This window comes from Trichechus manatus, unplaced genomic scaffold (assembly GCF_000243295.1).
Source record: "Trichechus manatus latirostris isolate Lorelei unplaced genomic scaffold, TriManLat1.0 scaffold00021, whole genome shotgun sequence".
Lineage (NCBI taxonomy): Eukaryota > Metazoa > Chordata > Mammalia > Sirenia > Trichechidae > Trichechus > Trichechus manatus.
This window is the reverse complement of record NW_004443957.1, coordinates 958205-980500: the sequence shown is the minus strand read 5'-3', so window position 1 is coordinate 980500 and position 22296 is coordinate 958205. Positions and strand designations below refer to the sequence as shown.

Here is a 22296-nt window from a genome sequence, read left to right as displayed (position 1 = left end):
TTAAAACTAACCTCTTATAATGTACCCGCTACTATGTTAAGTATTCATTTAATTTTAATAATAAGTGTATGGGTTTGATAGTGTCATTATCTCCATTGTGCAGAGGGGGAAACTGAGGTACACAGAGGTTAAGGAGTCTTCCCAGGGTTGCTTAGCTAGTATGCAGCAGAGCCTGGATTGAAACCCACCCATGTGCTCCAGAGCCCACACTCTTATCCACTGTGTTTGCTGACTCACAGATAGATTCTTCAGACCGTTCCTCAATGCACCTTTCTTCTGTTGTCTTTCTTTATGTTATATAGCACATTCTGTTCAAGAAATAAAAGAACGATTCTGTAATTTAGGATATATGTAATTTTTCAAGCTCATCAGTAATATGACATTTTCTAAATGTAAACACCCTGGACCATGAAGAAATGTAGGGAGATGCTTTCCATTGTAAATTAGAAAGAGCATGTCATTCACTATCCATTGGAAGATCTGGCTTGAAGTCTTGGCGCTAACCCTTAATAATCACGTCACATTTAGCCTTCCTAAGCCTCAGTTTCCTCATTTGTTAAAATCAGAATTAATAAAAGGTATTTGCCTTATACACATATGAACATCAAATTAGTGATTATGAATAGTGATTTTTCAACTATAAAGGACTGTTCCAGTGTTCTTTTTTATTATGATATGAGGGTGAATTTCAGTTTAGTGGCTCTTTACCACCTTTTTATTATCCTGTAACACATTGTTTCATTGATGGATTTGAGGAAAATGTCAGCATTTGTTCAAATATTGTTTTATGTGTTAATGTAATCACTTTGTAAATGAGATTTTGCATGTGTTGTTATAGTCGCTTTTCAAAAATAATTCTTTATTGTGTTTTTGGTGAAGGTTTACAAAGTAGTTTACGTTTCCATTCAACAATTTCTACATAAGTTATCCAGTGACATTGGTTACATTCTTCATATTGACTGAACATTCTTATTATTTCTGTTCTGGTTGTTCTGTTTCCATTAATGTAGTTTCCCTGACCCCTTACGTTCTCATTTTTGTTTTGAAGTAATAGTTGACTGGCCTCATATAGGTGATTTTTTTAAAGGACCACAGTAATTACAGGTGATATTCATTATTTTTTCAGCCAGTTGTTATTTACCTACAAGGTGAACTTAGGGTTAGTTTTGGTTAAAGGTTTGAAGAATGTCTCAGGGCAATAGTCTCACAGAGTCCTCCAGCCTCAACCCGTCCAGTAGTTCTGCTTATTTATTTATTTTAGAAATGTAAGTTTCTGTTCCACATTTTTCTCCTATTGTTTCAGGGTCCATCTATTGTGGCCCTGATTAGAATAGTCATTAGTGGTAGCTGGGCACCGTCTAGATGTTCTGATCTCAGGGTAGATGAGGCAGTGGTTCAAGTGGTTCAAGAAGACTATTTGTCCTATAGACTAGTTTCTGTAATCACTTTTTAAACTGTAGTTATCCTGCCTTTCCTGAGACTTCATACATTGAAAGATAACCATGGAGCTATCCTTGTTGCAGATGTTATAACTATATTGCTATTTTTGCTGTAAACACTGCTTTTGTTAAGAAAGTTCATTTTGAACACGTGCAATTGCTTTGCCACCAGGTAATGTTGTCAACGGAACGATAGGCAAACAGATGGTTGATATGCTTGTGGAATCGTCCAACAACGTAGAGATGATTCTCAAATTTTTTGACATGTTCTTAAAACTAAAGGATTTGACATCTTCTGATACATTTAAAGAATATGACCCTGATGGCAAGGGAGTCATTTCCAAGAGGGACTTCCATAAAGCAATGGAGAGCCATAAGCACTACACACAATCAGAAACGGAGTTTCTTTTGTCCTGCGCAGAGACAGATGAAAATGAAACCCTGGACTATGAGGAGTTTGTAAAACGGTTCCATGAACCTGCAAAGGACATCGGCTTCAACGTTGCCGTCCTCCTGACAAATCTTTCAGAGCACATGCCCAACGATACCCGATTGCAAACTTTCCTTGAATTAGCAGAGAGTGTGCTGAATTATTTCCAGCCCTTTCTGGGCCGCATTGAGATCATGGGAAGTGCTAAACGCATTGAGAGGGTTTATTTTGAAATCAGTGAATCTAGTCGGACCCAGTGGGAGAAGCCGCAGGTCAAAGAATCCAAAAGGCAGTTCATATTTGACGTGGTCAACGAAGGAGGAGAAAAAGAGAAGATGGAACTTTTTGTGAACTTTTGTGAGGACACCATATTTGAAATGCAGCTGGCAGCTCAGATCTCAGAATCAGACTTGAATGAGAGGTCCACAAATAAAGAAGAAAGTGAGAAAGAGAAGCCCGAAGAGCAGGAGCCAAGAATGGGTTTCTTTTCTGTTCTGACGGTCAAGTCGGCCCTGTTTGCCCTCAGGTATAATATCTTGACCCTTATGAGAACGCTCAGCTTGAAAAGCCTGAAGAAACAGATGAAGAAAGTGAAGAAGATGACCATGAAGGACATGATCACGGCCTTCTTTTCATCCTATTGGAGTATTTTTTTGAGCCTCTTGCACTTTGTAGCCAGTGTTTTCAGAGGCTTTTTCCGCATCGTTTGTAGCCTGCTGCTGGGAGGAAGCCTAGTAGAAGGTGCTAAAAAGATCAAAGTTGCAGAACTCTTAGCCAATATGCCAGACCCCACTCAGGATGAGGTGAGAGGAGATGGAGAGGATGGAGAGAGGAAATCTGTGGAAGTTGCCCTGCCCTCTGAAGACCTGACAGACTTAAAGGAACTGGCAGAGGAAAGTGACCTTCTTTCGGACATATTTGGCTTGGATCTGAAGAGAGAAGGAGGACAGTACAAACTTATTCCTCATAACCCAAATGCTGGCCTTAGTGACCTAATGAGCAACCCAGTGCCCATCCCTGAGGTGCAAGAAAAATTTCAGGTAATTTTTTCCTAGTTCACAGTGGCTCTCTGAACTTCAGGTGGGTACAATAGATGGACTTCAGATCAGATTTCATGCTATTGCCAGAGTGGTGTTAAATATATGACTTAAATTTCCAAAGAGAAAAGACTTTTTGGTAGACAAAGAGAGCCTTTTAAAGATTCTTTACCAATTATTAAATTACCTTAAACTGTTAAGAATTAAGCTCAAGTGTCCCCCCTGATGAGATTAGTCAATTGAACCATCATTCCATCCACAATATTTCATGAGTACTTACCATGGGTCTGACACCAGTGGGTATCATAGAGAATTAAAAGAAATATAAGATGTGGTCACTGCTTTCAGGTTGCCTTATACAGTTTACTAGAGAGATAGAACCAACATATGACAAAATAGAAAATTATTAAGTGTTAAATAGGATACACATCAACAATAGGGGTTGCGTGTGTTGAGAAAATGTAAACATCATATGGTTTAGAGTAGTTAAATGAGACTTAAGAGGTGAGACATTAAGTTGGCCTTGAAAGATGAATGAGAGTTGAGTAGGTGGACAATTAAAGGAGGGTATTTCTGAAGTGAGGAAAGAAAGTGGAAAGGACTCAGAAAGTGTGTATGTACTGCCGGTGTGGTAGGGAAGTGTGGAGGAGAAGGGGCAGATGTTTGCACCAGAAGAATGAAAGGCATGCGTGGAAGTTTTATCTCCATATAGGCATGAGGGTGTCATTGGCGGGTTATGGTTTGGGACGTGGTTACCTGTCGCTAAACTCATTCAGAGGTGATGTGTAATCTTGCTTTTCTTTTCCCTTTTGACTCATTCAAGGAACAGAAGGTAAAAGAAGAAGAAAAGGAAGAAAAAGAAGAAACCAAATCTGAACCTGAGAAAGCCGAGTATGTATGGTTTCTGTATGCTTTGCTTTGTTTCAAGAAGTCTCCTTTTCTTGTACTCTCCCTTTGGGGGCTATAGTGGAGAATCTCATGCTTTGTACACTGCTGAAACCCTCAGCACTGCTCAGGAGCCTCATGACAAAATCCCGCGTGTCCCTGGAGAGGCTTTGACTGCGAGGAGTGCAGTGCAGCGGCCTCACTTCACTACAGGGATAAGTGTCCACACCCCAGCTGCCCCTGCCACCGCTTTCTCCTTGGTTCATGAAGGGTTCCTTTGTGTGTTTCTCTCTCAGCAGAAAAGACTCCAGTGAGTCCATGTAATGCTGTCCACAAGATGAGATGGCCACAGTTCTATCTTTAAACCATGCTTGTATTGCTATCCTTTTAAAAAGGTGGGGAGGAAACATTCCAGGTGCCATTGCATAGAATCCTTGTCGAGCTACATGCGTAAAAATGGCCTGGGGAGTCTGTTAAAAACACAGACTCATGGGCCCCACCCCAGGGATTGGGATTCAGCGGGTTGAGTGTGGGACCCAGGAATTTTCCTTTTCACAAATGCTTCCGGTGTTGGGGAACACAATTCTAACAGCAAAAATAAGAAGTAAAGAGCTGGATCTAAGGCAGTGAAAATGTGTACCTATAATTCCATCATAAAAAGGAATCCTACATCTTTTTTCACATTTATATAGTTTTATATGCACAATATTAAAAATTCGGAAAAAAATAAATTTTTAAGTGCCTCTAGTGCCACTGTTCCCATGTAGCATTTTATGTTTTTCTCCTCTCTTCTGTCACTTTCTTTGGTCTATTTTCATTGTCTGTTCTCTATAGTAAGCAGTGTTCATAGTCATAGATCTTGCACTATTGGATCAATTACGAAAATGACTACATAAATGACTATAATAGTAAGCGTCCACATATGTAACAGGGCAGAACAGGCGTTTCAATGACATTTCTTTTTCCAGTGTTAGAAAGAATGTTAGTTCTACTGCCTATGGATTAAAGTTAAGGTGGGTTTTTACAACATGAATACACGTTTACACGTATTTATGGATGTAACTATACTTTCATGAAGGTTTGGTATTTTGCACCTAGAAGGTTTTTAGATACTAAATTTCAGTGCTTCTAATTCCATTACTTTCTGCAAAATTGATATACTGACATTCTTTATACACGTGACCATCTAAGTGCATATGCCTCTGCTATTAAATCTTACTGGCTATTCTGTGTTTCAGATTGAACATTACAATTATAATTTAAAAATAAAGCATGTTGGAAAGTCACAGCAAAATAAATTCTTCATTAAGTTATTCTCTTTTCAATTAAATATTTTTTATTGCACAATTGGAGGGGAATCAGCCATTTATAGATATAAACACTCTTGAAGCCTGTAAAGTGCCCTCTGGATTTGAACTTCTCAGAATTACCCATCTACAGGGAGCTAGGATCAGCAGGAGACCCCACTCCTAATTCTAACATTCTGAATATTGTAATTCATTGGAAATGAAATTAGTTTTCAAAAAAAAGAATACTGTGATCTGAAATATTTGTTCATTTGTGTATTTTTTGCACAAAACATGTTTAGCTCTTTAGTTTCTTGATGCCTTCTATTTCATTCATTCGTTTTCACAGGGGAGAAGACGGAGAAAAAGAAGAAAAAGCCAAAGAAGACAAGGGTAAACAAAAGCTGAGGCAGCTTCACACACATAGATATGGAGAGCCAGAAGTTCCAGAGTCAGCATTCTGGAAGAAAATCACAGCATATCAACAGAAGCTTCTAGTAAGTTGTCTTAGAATGAATATTGTTACCGATACATAGTGAGACCATAATTTAAAAAAAGAACAAATGGAGAGAGAAAAGTAGTTCTTTATGTCATGTCCTCTACATTTTGCAGAAGTGCTCCCCAAATTAGTGAAATGCGTATTTATGTATGGAAATAAAGAAAGAAGTATAATTCTCTACTCTATTTACATCCCACAGTGAATAATTCTTAAAAATCTTGTTTGAAAGTCATGTGTGTGTGTGTGTGTGTCTGTGTGTGTGTACCTTTTAAGTACAATCCAATAACACATATTTACAAAAAAGAAAAAAAGCCTGTTGCCATCAAGTTGATTCCAACCCATAGTGACCCTATAGGACAGAGTAGAACTGCCCTATAGGGTTTCCAAGACTGTAATCTTTATGGAAGCAGACTGCCACATCTTCCTCCTGTGGAGCAGCTGGTGAGTTCAAACTACCAACCTTTTGGTTGGCAGCTGAGCGCTTAACCACTGTGCTACTAGGGCTCGTTACAATACATAAATATATATACATACATACACACAGATATATGTTTTTAAATAAAGAGGATAGAAGATGAGTGTAGAGAATAAACCTACAAGAGGTAGTGACCAATAATTTAGACCTAGACATTAAGAACACTGCTCACAAAAACCTCTGAAAGGCAAAGTCATATTTAGTGCTTTACAGCCCTTGAGAAATAAAAACCAGACAATTAAGAAACTAGATTTATCATAGAACTTCACCTATCAGGGAAATGGATTGCCCTCACTAATTATATATTCTGACTGCTTATGTATAAATATATACTACAAGTTTTATATAATATGTGCAAAAATATTTTAATTAATGATTTTAAATATGTTTTCTTAAACTGTATCATATTTTCCCTATTTCTTTAATAGAAAGTACACTGAACATAAATGCTTTCTAGATAACTGTGGATAGTGATTAATTTCATATGTAGTGATGATTGCCACAGCTACAGATGTAGCTGTATTATAGATGGTAGGACATGAGGTTGGATGGGCTCTGCAATACCCTCCAATAGTGGATATGGTGAATACCCGAGGGATGTGTTTAACTAGAAGCTGTTAAACCAAGTAATTGAGGTTTTGCTTCCGTCTCTGCATCTCAGGGCTCACCTCCTCCATATTCCTGAGTCTCGTTGCAAACTGACTTTCACTGTAGATCGGTTTGCATGCAGAAGTCTAATCATGACTACGTCAGGGCACCACCGGTCCCCTGCCCCCAAGTCTTTGTGACTTCCCAGCTTAGATCACCAGGCTAACTAACTCAGTCTCTAACCCAGTTCCACCTTCCCTGAAGAACCAGTGTGATGGACCCAGTGTGACTGACCCAATTTGCGGTTGGGAGCCACCCTTGGTCCAATGAGCTGTGACAGTAAAGGCAGGATGCTGGGGAGATCACATCAGAGAGGGGAAAAATGAGACACGCTATCATTCTAATATGGCCTCATGATGATAAAGCACTTGACGTATCTACTTGGATATCTTATAGACACCTCACACTTAACATTTTTAAAACAAAATACTTAACTTCCCTCTATAGCTTATTTCCTTAAACCAACTTCTCCTTCAGGTTTTTGGGTTTTGTTTTTGCTTTTCCAGCTCAATAAATGGCACTAACCATTTACATAGTTGCTTAAGCCAAAAATCCAGGAGTTGGCGTCTTTGAGTCCTCCTTTTCCCACTCAAATACAATCCAACAATAACTCTTCTCATCTCTGCCTTCAAAGTATATCCAGAATCAGCCCACTGCTCACCATCTCGACAACCGCAACCCCAGTCCACGCCACACTGTCCTCACCATCATCTCCTCCTGCACTCCTGTAATAACTTACAACTGGTCTCCTCACTTCCACTCTTGCCCCCTACTATCTATTTTCCACAAAGTAGCCAGAGTAACCTTTCCAAATCACGAATCTGATTGCATCGTGCCTTCTTCAGAATCGTCCAGTAGCTTCTCATCACACCAAGAATAAAATAATTCCAATTATAATAAGATTAATAACTGACATCTTCTATGTGCCATGTACTGTTCGAGGGCCTTTTTCTATATTAACTCATTGAATCCTCTCAGCAACCTTACGAGGTTGATTCTGTTGTTATCCCCACTTTGCAGATGAGAAAAGTGATGCCAGAAAAGGGATAGGATGATTTGTCCAAGGTTGCAGGGGTAGTAAGTGTAAGTGAGTGGTGGGGGCAGGATTTAAGTCCATACTCTTAACCACTGCACTATATTATTCAACACAAAATTCTATCAGAGGCCTGCAAAATCCTAACCCCTGCTCAACTCCGAGACCTCATTCATTACCACTGTTCTCTTCTCACTTTGTTTCCTTCTTACTCTTCCTCACACACACCAACGTCATTCTAAACTCAGGACCTTTACCCTTGATTCCCCCTTTCTGGAACACTCTTCCCCTGTACGTTTGCTTGGCTCACTCCCCTACAGCATTCAGGCTTCTACTCACATGTCACTTACAGAGATAAACCTTTCCTGGCACTCCCCATGCCCTTAACCTGATGTATTTTTCTTTATAGCATTTAGCGTTCCCTGAAATTATGTTTTATATTTGTGTGTGTGCCTCTTTATTATTTGTCTCCTTACTGGTGGCAGAAATGTTGGTCTTCTCTGCTCTGTACTGTCTACAGCACCCAGAAGGGTGCATGATGCATACTAGGAGCTCAATAAGTATTTTTGAGTGCATGAATGAATGCATTAATTGTCTGCAAAATTCAAGTCTCTTGATTCAGTGACCTTGTAATAATTTTTTTCACCTTCAGAACTATTTTGCTCGCAACTTTTACAACATGAGAATGTTAGCCTTATTTGTCGCATTTGCAATCAATTTCATCTTGCTCTTTTATAAGGTACGTACATCTTAATGTTTTTAATAATCAGTGTAATGCTGTAAATAGACTGAATTGAATTTAGAGATTTCACAGACATACTAGTTAACACATCTAAACCTATTCTAAAATTCATTTTGGTGGAAGAGAGAAGCTGGGCTCAAATACATCACTGATTATCAACTAAGTTGGGATAGATTTGTTCATCGGAAGAAATGCAGGAAATGGGAGAAATGGCTCAAATGAAGAGTGCTTAATTTGGCAGAGGGTTTACCCACAGTATTCTTGCCTGATGTGACTGAGTATCTCATTTGTTCTTATATTTGGGTGTGACATACCTCTATTCCATTGAATTCTTTGGATAACAGAGAAGCCACCTTAACCATCTAATTTTTCTCTGCCTGTGTTGGAATCCTCATAACTCTGGGTTGGTTTAGAATGAATTCAGAAGAGTTCAAGTGTGTTCATTATTTTCTTTTGGGTTTTGAAAAGCCGTCTTTTTAGCCTTTGCTTTTAGTCCTTTCATTATTCAGTCGTTTCATATGCAACTTCATAAACTATTTGCTGAAAAAGCTTTATTTCCATTGTTTTTTGTTTACGACATCTTAAATCCAGTGAACTGACTATAATTTAAATGGTTTGAACTAGGTCTCCACCTCTTCTGTGGTTGAAGGAAAGGAGCTGCACCCTCGAAGTTCTGGTGAAAATGCCAAAGTGAGCAACCTGGACAGTGGCTCCCAGAGAATCATTGCTGTTCACTATGTCCTGGAGGAGAGCAGTGGCTACATGGAGCCCACGCTGCGCATTTTAGCTATTCTCCACACGGTCATTTCTTTCTTCTGCATCATTGGATACTACTGCTTGAAAGTAAGATAGTAAGGCACCAAGGTACCTGTGTGTGTCGGTGTGTGTGTGCACATCTTTTGCAGGTTGGACTTCCCAGGGAGCAGATCTGAAATGGGAATTAGAGTGTGCAAAGTCTACTAGGGAGTGTTCTTTGAATCAACACCTGTGGGGCAAGGAAAGGACTAAGGATGGGGCAGAGGGAAAAGTTGGTCTATGGTGTAAACACAGCAGGGTGTAGGCACAGGCCCAGCCTTGAAGGCGGATGCACCTTCAGAGTTCTCTTGGGTTGGGCCAAGGAAGCTTAGCATTTATATTCCCATATTGACCAGTCCTTGGCCGCAGCCCTGTGAAGGGAATGTAGCCTTGGACTGTTTCTACTGTAGCTTTCTTTCACATACTGATAGTCATTTACATAATGGACAGTTTCATCTCTAACTTGACCCCACATCTCATCCATCCACAATGTCCCATAGCAATGGTCCAGTGTACTAGTGCTTATAGAAATGCATCATATGGAACTTATAAGTCATTTTGATTGTTCTGTTATTGACTACATATCTACTACCATCTTTGGCAGAAATGCTTTACATTTTGTCACAGTTCACCCAGAAAATAATGCAGCTCTGTGACTGAACTCTACCTAGAGCCCTGGTAAGGGAACATATCATTTGGTGAATAGAACTCAGGATGGTCTCCCTGGAAGCTCCATTACCCTTGCAAGCCTCTCTGTCTTTTCAAGAAAGACAATTTTTCACTGTAACTCCTTTATCTTACTATCCTCTGCCTCTGCTTGTGAAGCTTCCAAAATTGTTTGGAAAAACCAGGGCCGAGGATAAAAGACTGGAATGTAAAAGTATCTGCAGAAACTCCTCTTCTTCCCTTTTCTTCCCTTGTTTCATGGGGGAAGTATTGTTGGATACTTCCAGAATATCTACATCTTTATTGTATCTGTGTCTTTTATAAATTCTGTTCATATGAGAAGAGAATCAATATGATCTGGAGACATTTGGCAAACCGACAAAGATTTTAGCTGATGTTGAAATTAAAATTTATCTCAAAATAGCATGTGGGCATGCTGAGCATGGAATTATTAAAGAGATTTCTCAAATAAAACTCTGCATCTTTTAGTAGTATGAATTTTGAAGATAATTAAAATTTCTATATTTTATTACATTTATTCATGTTGAATATGTATATGTATATATATGTATGCAAAAGAAAAACATGATTTTGCATAATCATCTCCTTCTCTTTGGTATTTAGAAATGATATCATTAGTACAATTATCTATGAATTCCTATGTTTAAAAACATATACATATATAATCTATCTTCTGTTTTTTTTTAAAATCTGCTGATGCTTCCTTCTGTTTAAATAGAGTTGATTGATTGTCACTCCCTTTTTACCTTCTTCGAAGTAAGTGGGAAATACTTCTTCCCAGAAGTTGTTTATAAATATAGTAACCACAGGAGATGTCAATGAACCTAAACTAATTTTAACATGTTTATTTTTCAAACGTAGGTCCCATTGGTTATTTTTAAGCGAGAAAAGGAAGTAGCACGAAAATTGGAATTTGATGGGCTTTATATTACAGAACAGCCTTCAGAAGATGATATTAAAGGCCAGTGGGATAGACTCGTAATCAACACACAGTGAGTAAAGAATTATATGAGATATTTCTGTGCTCAAAAATTTCAAGACATAAAAATACTTTGCTCAATTTCCTGCAGATTTGTCACAAGTTTAGCAGAGGCGAATAATAGTTATATATTCAGCCAAGAAAATCAAAAGACTGAGCACCTCAGCCTTCTAATGGATGCCATCAATTTTTGCCCACTGTGCTCTGCATTCCTTAATCAAAAATGGCTTTGAGTCCATTTCCACAGCACTGATAGAACTTAACATCCATTACTCAGTGCTCAGGGAAGTGTGTGGTTGGAGGTATGTAACCTGCAGCAAGGGGTTCTCTCATCCAGAAGCACATAGGAAGCAAAAATTATTCATTAAGGAAAGAGTTATAGCATTAAAAGCAAAACTATTGAATTTCACACTTTTAATGTATCTGAGTCATAAACCTCAAATAGCCTAGTATAAAACTAGCTAAGTAGAATGTCATGTAAAATATAAGACAAGAAAAAAAAAAAAATACTTTTCCTCTCTCCACTCGTTTGGCCTTGTAAGATAAAGGTCCAAACTACTAGCTGCTGTTCCAGGTATAAACCCATCACAAATGTATAATTTTCCACCATAAAAAAGTATTAGTGATAACTACTCAAGTGTGAAATGTGTTACTACCACAGCCTCCACCAGACTGAGTCCAGTACAACTAGATGGTTTCCAGCTACCACCACCGATGGCTCTGACAGGGATTACAATAGAGGGTTCCGGACAGAGCTGGAGAAAAATGTAGAACAAAATTCTAACTCACAAAAAACGACCAGATTTACTGGCCTGACAGACTGGAGAAACCCTGAGAGTACGGCCCCTGGACACCCTTTTGGCCCAGTGATGAAGTCACTACTGAGGTTCACCCTTCAGCCAAAGATTAGACAGGCCCATAAAACAAAATGAGACTGAAGGGGCACACGAGCCTGGGGTCAGGGATTAGAAGGCAGGAGGGGACAGGAAAGCTGGTAATAGGGAACCCATGGTCAAGAAGGGAGCATGTTGACATGTTGTGGGGTTGTTAACCAGTGTCACAAAACAGTATGTGTACTGTTTAGTGAGAAGCTAATTTGTCCTGTAAACCTTCATCTAAAGTACAATTTAAAAAATTAATACAAGAAAATACACTTTTTATGTTTAAAAAATAGAAAAAGTGAAATGTCTTCTCTTTACTGTGATTAGTTTTGCTTGTTCTTGAAAAGTTATCAATTCTAATAGGTTCTGAGTTTTCAAATGGAACTGATGTAATTTATATACTATAAATGATTAAATGCTCGATTTTTTTTTTAGCAACTCTACCCATTACAATAAGAAGGCCCGGTGGTGCAGTGGTTAAGCAACTCTGGGGAAGAAAGAAGTGGCAATTTGCTTCCATAAATATTACAGCCTAGGAAAACCTATGGAGGCAGTTCTGCTCTGTCACATGGGGTTGTTAGGAGTTGGAATCGACTCCATGGCACTTAACAACAACAACACCCATTACCACTAAATCTAATAAAATCTGTCCCTGTTGTTAGTGTGATATGGTGCCATGCCAAAAGTTTATTTGAGGATGACTAGAAAAGCAATGATAGATTTCTAATACGTTAATTTTAAGGCAGTTAACAAAGAAATGTATAGATAGATTATAACTAAAATAAGAAATACAAAAATACTGCGTAGTAATAAATATGCTCATATTCTTCCTCATTAAAAAATTAGCCCATAGTCTTTGTTTGTGATTTACCTGTGTGTATATGTATGCATTCATATTTGAAATAATATTTCATATACTCATGATATACAAAAACTATAGGATAAGATAGAACGGTAGGATATAAATTTGTATATTATTTTTATGTATTTTGTAAATTCTCAGAAATGTGTTATTATTTATCATTTTTGTAAAAATGAGACTATTTTACTTCTATGCTTTTATTTCTTTTAGGTCATTTCCCAACAACTACTGGGACAAATTTGTTAAAAGAAAGGTAATTGTTCCTTAGAAGGAATTAATTCTGTAGTTTTTCCTAAAGTGTAATTTTTCATTTTGAACTTGATGTGATATGTATGTAGAATGGGATATTGAAGTGCACTTTCTGTGCCTGCTAATGTCGTTTTAAAATGGCAATCGAATATGAATTCCAAAAATAGCACATAAGCAATCTTACTGTGAAGCTTTAAAATAAACAGGCGGTGCTTCAACCACCCCACCCTGGGAGTCAGGTGACTAAGCAGCACTCAGTCCACAGCATTAACAAGAATTAGGGAGAATGTTCTTTTGAAATTGTTAGGAAACCTAAGTTGACTGAAGGCTATTTTCTGATAAGACACCTGTGAATAACTAGGGCTGGGATCCTTGTGTACATAAGAAGTGAAGTTGTTGGATGACAACAAAAGACTAAATTTTATTTATATAACTTTAAAGTTTTTTTTATACAGTTTTCTTCTTTTGATGCTGACTGCATTACTGCAGAGAGTAGTAACAAGAACACTAAAATAGAGCTCAGCTCTAGGCTATGGTGCTCACTACAGTTCTGATTTTGAGAGCTTGTATCTATCAGTGTGGTCCAAATGATCATGTCTGCCCTGCCTACCATGCAGGATTTTTATTTCTCTTGAATGAAATTTCTTTTCTATAATAAGATAATGTATATGACAGTGCTCGTGCAGTATAAAATACAATAATAATTATTTTTTTGGCTCTTTACTTATTTCTTGAATGGCTCTAATTACCAAACTTACTCAGTTCACCTTGCCATTCATAATGAGTTCTGGCTCAAGTATAAATTCAGAGTAAATGGCCAGAAATGCCTGCGGAGTGGCCTTTCTCCCTTTGATTCCACCAGGTTACTCAAAAGGTAGTTGGCCCCTGGCAGCCTACAGCCTATTTGTTACAGGTCTAAGAGGAGATGTGGAGCCTGCTCCAAGAATATAAACTACACTATTAAGCACACTGACATCTTTTTCCTTATAGCAAGACATTTGAGATGAAAAGAGCAGTGGATTTGTTGATTTTTATTTTGCTGCAACTTTCTTGTCTCTTTGAGATTTTGATGCATGAACACATCTAAATTAGGCAGAAGCTTTCAAATAATAATTTTTTAAATAATTTTAAATAGATAATTTAAACACTTCATTCTTAATTATTTAAGAGTATGAAGAGGAAGTTTCTAAATTATTAAAGCAAGAGTGTTTTGAAGGAAACTGTACATTTATAGTCGAATAAATAAATGTAATGGCAGCTGTATTCATTTCCTAAGGCAGCCATAGCAAAGTATCACAAAATGGATGGCTTAAAACAACAGAAATTTCTTCTCACAATTCTCGAGGCGAGAAGTCTGGATTCAGGGTGTCGGCAGTCGGCAGGACCATGCTCTCTCGGAAAGCTCTAGGGGAAGATCCTCTCTCCTCTCTTCCAGCTTGTGGTAGCCCCAGGCCTTCCTTGGCTTGAGGCAGCATCACTCCAATCTCTGTGCCTTCACATGACTTTATCCTCTGTGTCTGTCTAGGGATCTTCACTTGACGTTCTCCCTGCAGGTCTCTGTCTGCCTCCTCTTCTTGTAAGAATATCAGTCATATTGGATTAAGGCCCACCCTGCTCCAGTATGACCTCATGTTTAGTTCTTAACTAATGAAATACCCTATTTCCAAATACTGTCACATTCACAGGCACTAGGGGTTAGGGCTTCAACGTATCTGTTTGTGAGACACAGTTCAACCCATAACAGCCACTAAGACTCTTCATGGCTTTTCTTCTACAGTACCCAATTTGTTTTCCAGGGAATGGGGTGAAAATACATGGAGAATTCCTACTCAGATCAGAACAGCCCGTATTTAGGGCTGTGAGAGTAATGCAAAACCAATCATTTTAATTAACCTAGATAATGTATGTTCGTATCCTTTTTAACTACCATGACTCTTTGATGTTTTAATATTCCTGTCGTATACTTCAGAAAAAGCCATTTTTTTATTTCTACTAATCCTGTATACCTGTTACCTGTTCTTTCCAGCCATTTTTCTTTTGTCTTTTCTTCATTCCCTCTACTTGTTTTACTATGACATTTCCCTCCTTCTTCCTCCTCTTTTTGTATTTTCCCTGTTTCTCCTGTATTCATCTTGTTTTCCTACTCCTCTTTTCCCTTTTGCTATCAATTACAGGTAGTCCCTGACTTACAATGTATTTGAGTTATGATGAACCACACTTAGAAACATACGTTTTTGAGGTTTTTTTGTACATATTATCGTTAATAATATGCCTGTATATATGTATTAAAATATATCTGTAAGTTTACATGTAATGTTTTCAACCCTCAAAGACAAATAAAGATCAGATTTATAAAGATACTGATAATAAAAGCAATAATAATGAAAACTAAAAATAAAATTAGGCATTCAATGTATATCAGAACTGACTTACATGGAGTCATTGAAATGGAACCCCATTGTAAGTTGGGGACTACCTGTATTTCTCCTCTTGCTTTTCTTTCATTACTTTTCCTCTTTCCCCATTTTTTGTTGTTTGGTGGAATTGTTGTGATACATGAACTTTAGGCCAAGGGTAGATATATCACAGAATTTGATGTATTGAGCTCAAGATAATTGGTTTTGGCCGAGCCCACCATGCACTGTGAGCCCACATCTAAGGCCCTGATCTAAGTGCGTGAGCAATGGGCAAAGCCAAGCAAGTGTGACACAGCAAAGATGGAGCAAGGGGCAAGGAAGCAGAGGGGATATGCTATTGTTGTTGTTGTTGTTAGCTGCCCTTAAGTCAGCCCCCGATGTACGGTGGCCCCATGCACAATGGAAGGAAACATTGCCTGGTTCTGTGCCATTCCCATGATCTGTTTTGGATTGGACCATTGTGATCCACAGGATTTTTATTGCCTGATTTTCAGAGGTAGATCACCAGGCCTTTCTTCCTAATCTATCTTAGTTTGGAAGCTCCACTGAAACCTGTTCAGCATCATAGTAACATGCTAGCCTCCACTGATAGATGGATGGTGGCTGTACATGAGATGCGTTGGCCAGGAATTGAACTTGCATCTCCCACATGGAAGGCAAGAATTCTACCACTGAACCACCAGTGATTGAAATCCAGATCATGGAGGGGATGCCACTATTGTAATGTCCAAGCCTGGTGGCAGTGGTCTATGGAGAAGATAAACGGCTATGAAGTCAGACATTACCTGGATTATTCTGACCCTACCTCTTGCCAAGTTTAACAAACTTGGGCATGTTACGCCTTCTAAGACATAATCTCTTTATCTACAAAATGTGATAATAATAACATGAAACTTATATATTGTGACAGTCACATGAGATAAAGGATTTGAAAGTTCTTAGCATAATTCCTGGCACCAAGTATGGATTTGGTAGAGGTTACTTTCTTTCCCATTTCCTTCCATTTTTTAAGCTTTTACTTTCATCATTTCACGTGACTCCCTGTTATGAATTGAATTGTGTCCCCCCAAAAGATATATGAAAGTCCTAACCCCTGTACTTATGATATTTAGGTACCCTATTTGGAAATAGAGGTTTTCTTTTGTTATTTTAATGGGGTCATATGGAGTAGGGTGGGTCCTAAACCTAATCCCTTCTGAATGGTGTTTTATAAAAAGGGAAAACAGACAGGGAGAGATACACACAGGGGAGAGAGATCATGTAAGGAACTGTCTACAAGCCAAGGAACGCCAAGAAATGCCTGAGGCATCAGATCTAGGGGCTAAGGAAAGACTCTCCCCTAGAGCTCATGCCCTGATTGAAACTTATAGCCTCCAAAACTATGAGACGATAAATCCACAAAACACTTGTAGTATTTTGTTTTGGCAACCCTAGAAAACTAAGACACTCTCTCTTTTGAATTAGAAATCTTGTTTCTCGGATAGACATGATTTAAAATGCTACAAATTTGTTTAGACCTCAAGCAGTGTGATCACAGAAGGTGAACCACAAACTGGATTTTTAAATGAACTTCCAAACATGACACATATATAGTAACTAATAAAAATATTTAGATGTTTGTATCCAGATACATAGATAATGTTATTTATTGCTTGAAGCCAGTAAAAAAAATTTTTTTTTCCCCTGCCTCTCAGGTTATGGATAAATACGGAGGGTTCTATGGCCGAGATAGAATCAGCGAATTATTAGGCATGGACAAAGCAGCTCTGGATTTCAGCGATGCCAGAGAAAAGAAGAAGCCAAAGAAAGACAGTTCCTTATCGGCTGTGTGAGTGTTATTTCTGCTCTATCCTACAAGTTTAAGTTGAAAGGAGAAAAAAAATGACATATTTCTGAACTTGCTAGTGTACTGGTTTTGTTTTTCTTTAGTGTCAGAGAAGTAGACAGAGGAGGGAAACAGAAAATGTATATAAAGTCTATTTTCCCAGTTCTTGGTATTTGAGCTATGGATTGATCGAGTTATTTTCATTCATTTTTGAAGGTTCCTTTTTCATTATTTACCTAAATCAAGAGAAAATAAAGAAGATTCATTCTCTTAATTAAATTTGCCATTTCTAGCCATGTATGAGATGTAAGTTAAAGTAAGACATATGTAATGGTACACTATGTGACTATGTTTTATGGTATTGCCTGTTCGAAAAGAAATTAATTCTCCTGTGTTTTAGAAAAAGAAACTGTGTAGCTCTTTTATTAAAGATGTTCAAAGTTTCATATTCTTTTATCATCATTACTATATTTTATTTGAACAGTGAAGACTTAGTGTGCCAGAGGCTGCTACACTACCATATTTTAAAATGAGGCACTGTTAATATAGTGCTTGGGTTGAATAGAATATGTTATGATATAACTAGAAAGATATAATCAGTTGAAACAAATTTACCTTAAGACTGAATGAATATACACACACCCATATATGTTTAGTATGTATTTTACATATACATATATATATACACCCATTGCTGTCAAATCAGTTCTGACTAACAGCGACCCTATAAGACAGAATAGAACTGCCTCCATAGGGTTTCCAAGGAGTGGCTGGTGGATTTGAACTGCTGACCTTTTGGTTAGCAGCTGAACGCTTAACTATTTCACCACCAGGGCGATAGTATATATAGATAGATAGATAGATACATATACACACAGATACATACATATATACATACATACATATATATGTGTAAAATTTGGTCAACTGAAATTCTGGAATAAACCTGAAGTATACTAACTTTCAAAACTGTGATTTCTTATTGTAGCCATGTAGCAATTTTAGAAGAAATGTAATAGTTTCCTTCCCTTAAAAACATGTCAGTCTTATCTGTGTATTTATGCTCTCAATCAATTAGCTATGTGATGATTACTTTGAAAACATATACTTATGGTTCTGTAGATCAGTATTATTTTTTCTTAGGTAAATATTGTAGCTATCTTTAGAAAATATTTTGGGTGACCTATCTCGTTGGTCATATGCTTTTTATCTGTCTAAAAACTTGTTAGAGCTACTTGAATCCTTAAAAAATACTGTGAAGCCAGTTGAAAGGTAGTTAGGTAAGTAAATATATGACAGAAACTGAACTTACATACAAAATATTATTCGGGTACTTTAAGAAACAAATGTAGTACCCAAAGACCATGTCACTGTAGGTAAGAGGAACCAACCACAGATTGACAGTCTTTAGGAACCAAGGCCGTTATTTAGAATATTGTGTATCAGGAGGACTGTGGTGTGAGTGGAACCAAGCTTCCCACTAACATTTTCAGATCCCTGATAAGCAATGTAAAATTAAATCATTTACTGAATTATTCATTTTCCATGGTTGTATTTGTGACTCTAGAAAATAAATCTGAAGATATCGAAGGACTGTTTTATTTTTAATATGAATAAATAGCTTTAAATTGGTGCCATTTTCCACTGACTTACATACCAAATGTTTATAAATTTGACCCCCTGCAAAATACCATGAAATTGATGTGGATAATTCATCAATGGCCTTTAAATATAGGTATTAAAATAAGAAGAATAAAGCTAAATGTAAGTGATGTACATTACTGGGAAAAAGATTTACAGGTCATATCCCTTTACTAAAGCATTTAGAAATGCCAAATTTTAAGATATTACCTAGTTGCCCTGTGAATATTCATGTGACCATTTATTTATGAGTATGACTCATTTATGTATTTCTACATGTATTTATTTACCAGTCAAACACTTAGATAGTGCTTGGTATGTGCACATTTGAATAGATGGTTAGTTTAGGTCCTGAGGGTAGAATAACCTCTGGCAGCCAAAGGGCTGCATTTATCTTCAGTTGTGTCTTTATGGGGTAGGAGGCAGGTCACATCTCAAAATCATGGAGCAAAATTCCTCAGCTCTGGCTTATAGTTTACCCCGGACCCAATCCCTGTGGCCAAGGGAAATCCCAGGCCCTGATTGGCTGATGTCAGTCACTGCGGCCACTATTGATCAGGAAGCAAAACAGACTACGAAAAGGAAACGCTGCTTAAAGTAGTTAGTAGCAAACTTGTCATTCAACATATGATAGGGATGAAAATAACTAATAAGAACAAGATTTTTAAAAGTCATGAATAAACTACCATGGGAGATTCAGACATCCTGATAATAAACCTTTATTTGGTTTTAGATTGCTTTAATGGAAAATAATCATACTCTCACATGAACAAATTTTCCCATCGTTTATTCTTTTTCCATCTTTTTTTTGTGTAAGAAAAACTATTTTGTGTTGAAACCTATTGTAAATATTCATGACACTTTTTTTAAAAGCACCTTTAGTAATAAAATGCATTAGTTATAGCTCAGGCAACATTATTTCTTAAAAAATCCAGGGGTCCTGGTGGTTAATTTTGTACTGTTTCCAGGAGTAAATAACCGTATGTAAGGTGAGTTTAGCTTAAATTTAATTTAGGAAAAGAAAAGGTAAAAAAAGACTATTCTTAAATAACAGAAGGTGGTGGCGTTCTGTTTTCCAAGATTTTGCCAAGCAACCATCACAAAATCCTGGAATAAATTGTTGAAGGAAGCTATGATGCCTGGGATAGGACTCAGATCCTAAGATGGTACCCCATCCTGTCCCATGAGAGGGAATGCTGGTAGGCTCTTCTAAGCCTGTGAGTCTTTGACTAATGTACGTATCTGCAAATTCTTCTTTTTTTGTCATTCCAGACTGAACTCTATTGATGTGAAGTATCAGATGTGGAAACTAGGAGTTGTTTTCACTGACAATGTAAGCCTACTTCATTACTGAAAAATAAATCGCACTCTGATTAGATGAATCTGTTGGCGTTCTTCTGCAGATGTAAAGACACTTGTTTAAGAAAGTTTCTCAAATACCAATTCATGTAATGAAGATCATATCCGAGAAACATCCACAGAAAAATATAATTAATCAGCCCTTCTCTTATTCTATCTTCTTCAGTGTTTGAAAGATGAAAATAGAAATATATATTTCCCAAGCAAAAGAAACTGAGATGAAAATTTATGTGTATGTTCATTTAGGTTTTCATTGGGGATGGCATACTTCAGAGTTTTATAGATGTTAAAAAGGTTCTCAGTGAAGGAAAAAATAAAGAAGCAAAACACTAATTGTGATCAATTTAAATTCCCACCCACGCTCAAATTTAAGTATGTTAAATTGTTGTATTCTTCTTCTTGATAGATCCTTCTTTTATCAGAGAATCATTGGCAACTAAACATAGGGTATATATCCAAATTTAATGCAAAAAAATCTCATATTACTAAAAGCCACCAGCTGTCAGGGCAGGTAATCACATTTTGCTACCCTGGCCTGCTCAATAGCTTGACATTTTGGATTCTTAGAATTTTCAGTTTAAATAATTGTTACTATCAGTTGTTTTGGTGCTCCCGTTGGCTGGCTATGGTAAGTTCCTGGAGACAAACATGAAACTCTGCTGAATAGGTCGTCTACAAACGTGTCTGTCTGATCTCAGCCCATACTCTGCTTTCTGTTTCATTGTTCTCTGGCCCTCCCCACACCTCCCTCAGAATATGAACATATGAAGACACCCGGAAGCTTAACCTTAATGTCTGCTGTTCCTGCTGCTCTGCTTTCTCCTGTGGACATCTCATTTACTCTTAAAGTTTCATGCTATAATCTTAGCACTGACTTCTTTTTTCTTTTTTTTTTTTAGTTGTGCTTTAAGTGAAAGTTTACAAGTCGAGTTAGTCTCTCATACAAAAATTTATACATACATTGTTATATGACCCTAATTGCTCTCCTTATACTGTGATAGCACACTCCTCCTTTCCACCCCTTATTTCCTGTGTCCATTCAACCAGCTCCTGACCCTCTCTGCCTTCTCATCTCCCCTCCGGACAGAAGCTGCCCATTTAGTATCATGTATCTACTTGACCTAAGAAGCACATTCTTCACGAGACCTTTATAGTTGAACATTAGTTCCATTCTCCCATTTAAAAGCCTGTGACATCCCTCAAATTCTCCTTTATCCACCCCTCACCTTTGCCTCCCAATCTGGATATCTTTGACAACTCTCCTAAGAGCTCAAAATGAAGCCTTGTAAATAAATGTCTTTTAGAACCTTAAATTGGTAATATGGTATCTTGCAGCGTTGGTGTGTTCCATTCAAGTAGCCACTCAACCTCCAAAGCCAGTCTCCTGCCCACAACTTTCTCTTTCTGTCAGTGTTTTTATTCTTCTTGTTACTTAAGCTCAAAGTACTGGCTTGTACTCCTTTTCTTTCTCCCTCCAGTACTTACATGTGATCATTTACCTAATCTTGTTCCTCTTTCTGTCCTTTGTAATTCTCCGTTCTACTCTTCCCAATTTTGCTGCTAGTTATGGCTCTCATACCCTCACCCTTGGACTTGTCCAGTAGTCATCTAATGTAATGACTCTGCCACTTAAAAATGTGAGACTTTTAGTCAGTTGCTTAACTTGGGTGATCTCATTTTTCTCATTTATAAATCGAGGCTACACATACCTGCAAATCAGGGGTGTTGCTAGGATAAAATGAGAGATTGTATGTGTAAATATGGATCAACGACCAACGCTTAGCAGATGGTCAAGAAACTTCCCTGAAATGTACCCTATGTCCTTTAACTTGGTTTCAAGGCCCCCTGCAACCTACCCCACTGTACTTATCTGGCCTTTTTTTCCAAAACATGAACCTTTTACCCAAAACCAAACTCTCATTCCCAGCATGCTCTGCACAGTCTTATCTCCATGTCTTTTTTCAGTGCTATTTTCTTTTCTTGCTCTTTGTATCTAGCTTCAGCCCCACAGTGCCCATGAAATCTCTTGTACCACCTAAGCCCCCTCTGTCTTCTTTTTGTTCTCCATTAAAGATATAGTTAAAACGAAGATTTCTACCCCTTCCCAAAATTGGTATCTCCTTATTC

At 37.6% G+C, this 22296-nt stretch overlaps 1 protein-coding gene across 1 annotated transcript in view; it reads left to right on the top strand.

Annotated features, from left to right (window-relative positions):
• The window catches only part of RYR2 (ryanodine receptor 2), a 529910-nt gene that overhangs the window by 486436 nt on the left and 21178 nt on the right, over positions 1 to 22296 (top strand). Inside the window, exons 91-99 of the mRNA XM_023728152.1 lie at positions 1612 to 2909; positions 3730 to 3797; positions 5427 to 5574; positions 8385 to 8471; positions 9099 to 9317; positions 10818 to 10948; positions 12889 to 12931; positions 17039 to 17172; positions 20083 to 20143. Of these exons, the coding sequence (XP_023583920.1) occupies positions 1612 to 2909; positions 3730 to 3797; positions 5427 to 5574; positions 8385 to 8471; positions 9099 to 9317; positions 10818 to 10948; positions 12889 to 12931; positions 17039 to 17172; positions 20083 to 20143 (2189 nt within the window). The remainder of the gene's footprint in view (positions 1 to 1611; positions 2910 to 3729; positions 3798 to 5426; positions 5575 to 8384; positions 8472 to 9098; positions 9318 to 10817; positions 10949 to 12888; positions 12932 to 17038; positions 17173 to 20082; positions 20144 to 22296) is intronic.